The 3,940-nt window shown below is 50.3% G+C and overlaps 1 protein-coding gene across 1 annotated transcript; it reads left to right on the top strand.

The window, feature by feature from the left end:
* The first annotated feature begins 918 nt into the window (after positions 1-918).
* Positions 919-1,697, top strand: LOC139825767 (olfactory receptor 14C36-like). The gene has a single exon (XM_071799894.1). The coding sequence runs from the start codon at positions 919-921 to the stop codon at positions 1,495-1,497; it is 579 nt and encodes a 192-aa protein (XP_071655995.1). The 3' UTR covers positions 1,498-1,697.
* The last annotated feature ends 2,243 nt before the right edge of the window (positions 1,698-3,940 follow it).

Here is a 3,940-nt window from a genome sequence, read left to right as displayed (position 1 = left end):
GAGGCCCTGCTCTTCATTGTATCATAGAATCATAAAATCACTTCAGTTGTAAAATCGAGTCCAGCCATAAGCTTACCGAACACTAGCATTAAACCATGTCCCTAAGAACCTCATCTAAATGCCTTTTAAACCCTTCCAGGGATAGTGACTTCAACAATGCCGTGGGCAGCCTGTCCCAACACGTGACAATCCTTTCCAGGAAGAATTTTTCCTAATATCCAATCTAAATCTCCTGTGGCACAACTTGAGGCCATTTCCTCTTGTCCTATCACTTGCTACTTGGCAGAAGAGACCAACACCCTCTGTGCTCCAGCCTCCTTTCAGGTAGTTGTAGATAGCAATAAGGTCTCCTCTCAGCCTCCTCTTCTCCACGCTAAACCGTACCGGATCCCTCAAATGCTCCTCATAGAGAGCTCCAGCCACGGAGCTGAAAGAACGTCTCCTGGAAAATGAAAGAGTGCATGTAGCTTGTGGAGGGTCTATGAAAAATGGATTTGATTTTGTTCAGAGATATCTCCGCTAACTTGTTAGTATTTTCCCTCCTGTGACAGGTCACATGCCCAGAGGCAGCAAATGTCCAACAGCAGCTCCATCACCCAGTTCCTCCTCCTGCTGTTCGCAGACACACGGGAGCTGCAGCTCTTGCACTTCTGGCTCTTCCTGGGCATCTACCTGGCTGCCCTCCTGGGCAACGGCCTCATCATCACCACCATAGCCTGGGACCAGCACCTCCACACCCCCATGTACTTCTTCCTGCTCAACCTTGCCCTCCTCGACCTGGGCTGCATCACCACCATTGTCCCTAAGTCCATGGCCAACTCTCTGTGGGATACCAGGGTAATTTCCTATGCAGGATGTGCTGCACAGCTCCTTCTGTTTTTCTTTTTCATTTCAACAGAATTTTTTCTTCTCACCATCATGTCCTACGACCGCTACGTTGCCATCTGCAAACCCCTGCACTACGGGACCCTCCTGGGCAGCAGAGCTTGTGTCCACATGGCAGCAGCTGCCTGGGCCACTGGGTTTCTCTATTCTCTGCTGCACACGGCCAATACATTTTCACTGCCCCTGTGCAAGGGCAATGCCGTGGACCAGTTCTTCTGTGAAATCCCCCAGATCCTCAAGCTCTCCTGCTCGGGCACCTACCTCAGGGAACTTGGGCTTCTTGTGGTCAGTGTCTGGGTAGGATTTGGGTGTTTTGTGTTCATCGTGGTGTCCTATGTGCAGATCTTGAGGGCCGTGCTGAGGATCCCCTCTGAGCAGGGACGGCACAAAGCCTTTTCCACCTGCCTCCCTCACCTGGCCGTGGTCTCCCTGTTTGTCAGCACTGCCATGTTTGCCTACCTGAAGCCCCCCTCCATCTCCTCCCCCATCCTGGACCTGTTGGTCTCTGTTCTGTACTCGGTGGCACCTCCAGCAGTGAACCCCCTCATCTACAGCATGAGGAACCAGGAGCTCAAGGATGCCCTGTGGAAACTGATGAAGGGATGCATTTAAAAAATAATAAAGTGTTCAGCATCTTCTCTTTAATGGATAACAGTTTTAATGGAACTTATTAGAGGCCGAGACCTGTGTGTGTGTGTGGTGGTGGTGTTTATTTTTTAATAAATCATGATATTTTAGTCATCTCCTTTCTAACTCACTGTCTTCTTTTCCTTTTAAACCCACTGGCTGTATAAATATGGAGCCATGCTCTCTGTGTATTTAAACAAAATAAAGGGCTCTGCAGTGATGTTTTTCACTGATATTCTTCCTCCAAGGCTTTTCTGGAGCTGCAGGGAGAGTTATTGTGTGTGGGAGAAGGGCGAAAAATGTCCAGCATGGCAGCCCTGCCAGGGAGCACCAGTGCTTGTTCTTCCAGAGCTGTTCTGGTTCCACTCCCACACTCTCCTTCTCATCCCTTGTGTTGGTGCAAGGCCTGAGTGCTCTGGCAGCTTGGTCCCCGTCCTGCTGTGTGTCAGTGCTGTGAGCGCAGGCAGGGACAGGCAATGGGCACTGCTGTGACAGAGCTGGCCTTTCTAAAAGTACTGCTATAAAGAACCGAAAATGCTCTTACAAGCCAAGGCTCTGTGCATCATTTTCCTAAAGGCTTCAAGTCTGGTGTGGATGATCAGGGAGATTTCAGGAACAGCCAAACAGAGAATATTTTTACAGGAAATAGCAGTAAAGCCCCATTTCTTCTATATCCTCCTCTGCTTGCTCTTCCCTCCCTTTCCAGAACAGGTGGTAGCAGCAGCCTCCAGTCCATATTGATGTGTAGCTTCTCCTGATAAAGACTGAAAATGTCACAAAAGAAGGTGCCTAAATCACTTTATGAGGGAGGGGATAGGCCAGGCCACCTCTGGAGGAATCACACTCCTCTGCACCAACAAGGTGGGTGTTCCTGGGAATCTCAGGTGCCACAGCACAGTGATACTTGTGTTCAGGGAGCTGGTCAAGTGACCCATCTCCTGTTCTGTAATGGTGTCTGAGTTTGCTCAGGTCACCCCTGACTTGAGCCCCATCCACTGTTGGGTGTTCTCCAGACTCCTGCCTTCAGGAACAAAGTCCCAGGAGACCTTGCTGGTGAAGATGGAGGCAAAGAAGCCATGAAGAACCTCAGTCCTGTCTGATTCTGCCCCTATAAAGTTCAGCAGCAAGCCCATGTTCTCCCTGTCTATTCCTTTTCTTTTTGTAAGGAAGCTGTATCAGCTCATCTTGCTGCCCTCAGCCTCCCCTTTAGGTACCAAGTCCAGGGCAACTTTGGAATCATCTCTGAATCCATGGCCAAGGTTTCTAAATTCCTCCTTTGTAGCTTCCCCTGCTTCCACCTCCTGTGTGCTGCCTTTGTGCCCTGGAGCTCCATCAGTTCAGATGAGCAGCCTCATAGGAATAATGCTTCTTTTCATGGGGACTCAGAGAGATCATTCTTGTGCTTGGAGCATGCTGTCCTGTAACGCTGATCAGATTTCCTAGCTCCTTCACACTTCAGACCGACTTCCATGTCACCACCTCTATTGGTCGCTGTCCCCCAGTATGTGAAAGTTTGGAGCCCACCAGCCTGTGCTCTGCTGCTGGCCTTCCTCCCCTCTGGTGCCTGGGACTCCACTGTTTCCTGGTCACAACAGCCAAGGTGGACACTGACGTTCACATCCCGCACCAGGGTTTCCTTGTTTCCCAGTTCCAGATCCAGGTGAAGATCACCCTCACTGGCCCACAAGGCAGCTCTGTCGAGCAGTTGGCCCAAGATCCTTTGGACTGTTGGCACCTGCCACTTCGCCAGGCCAGTGAATGTCAGGGCAATTACAAGAGTTTGACCAATGTCAGACAGAGAGGATTTCAGCTGGCTCCAAGATGGATCCACTCCTTGCCACATCTCAGCCACTCAGTGATGCTGGCAGCACCTCTGGGATATTCTATTTGAGACAGGATAAAAAAAGCTGCACAACAGTAGGTGGGAGAGAGGAGGGAGGAAATGTGAGAGAAAAGCACTGCAGACACCAAGGTCATATCCCATAGGACCCAAGCAGGTCCCTCAGCAGGCCAAAGCTTGCTCTCCTGAAATCCTGCTCTTGGCCTTGTGATCAACTCCCAGGAGCCTCAGCTCCACTTTCCCATCCCTGACTGTTCCATCCTGACCAACTCTTTGTGGTTTTAAGTGTGAAGTCCCACAGGGCACCTCATCCCACTGACTCCTCAGTCACCCGTGTCAGGAAGATGTTGTCAATGAGCTCCAACCCCTCCTGGATGACTGGTACCTTGCAGATATTGGGATATCTCAGGTCTGCCACGAGGACACGGACCTGGAAACATGATGCTTCTTTGATTTGTCTTGAAGGAGGCCCCATATAATTTATCTTCCTCATCAGTGAGTCTGTAGCTGATGTCCAGTGACCACAACATTGCCCATGTTGTTCTGCCTTCTCATGCTGACTCCTCAACCTTCAGCTGACATTATCTG

This window comes from Patagioenas fasciata, chromosome 28 (assembly GCF_037038585.1).
Source record: "Patagioenas fasciata isolate bPatFas1 chromosome 28, bPatFas1.hap1, whole genome shotgun sequence".
In the NCBI taxonomy this organism is placed as follows: Eukaryota; Metazoa; Chordata; class Aves; order Columbiformes; family Columbidae; genus Patagioenas; species Patagioenas fasciata.
This window is presented reverse-complemented; position numbering and strand designations above follow the sequence as displayed.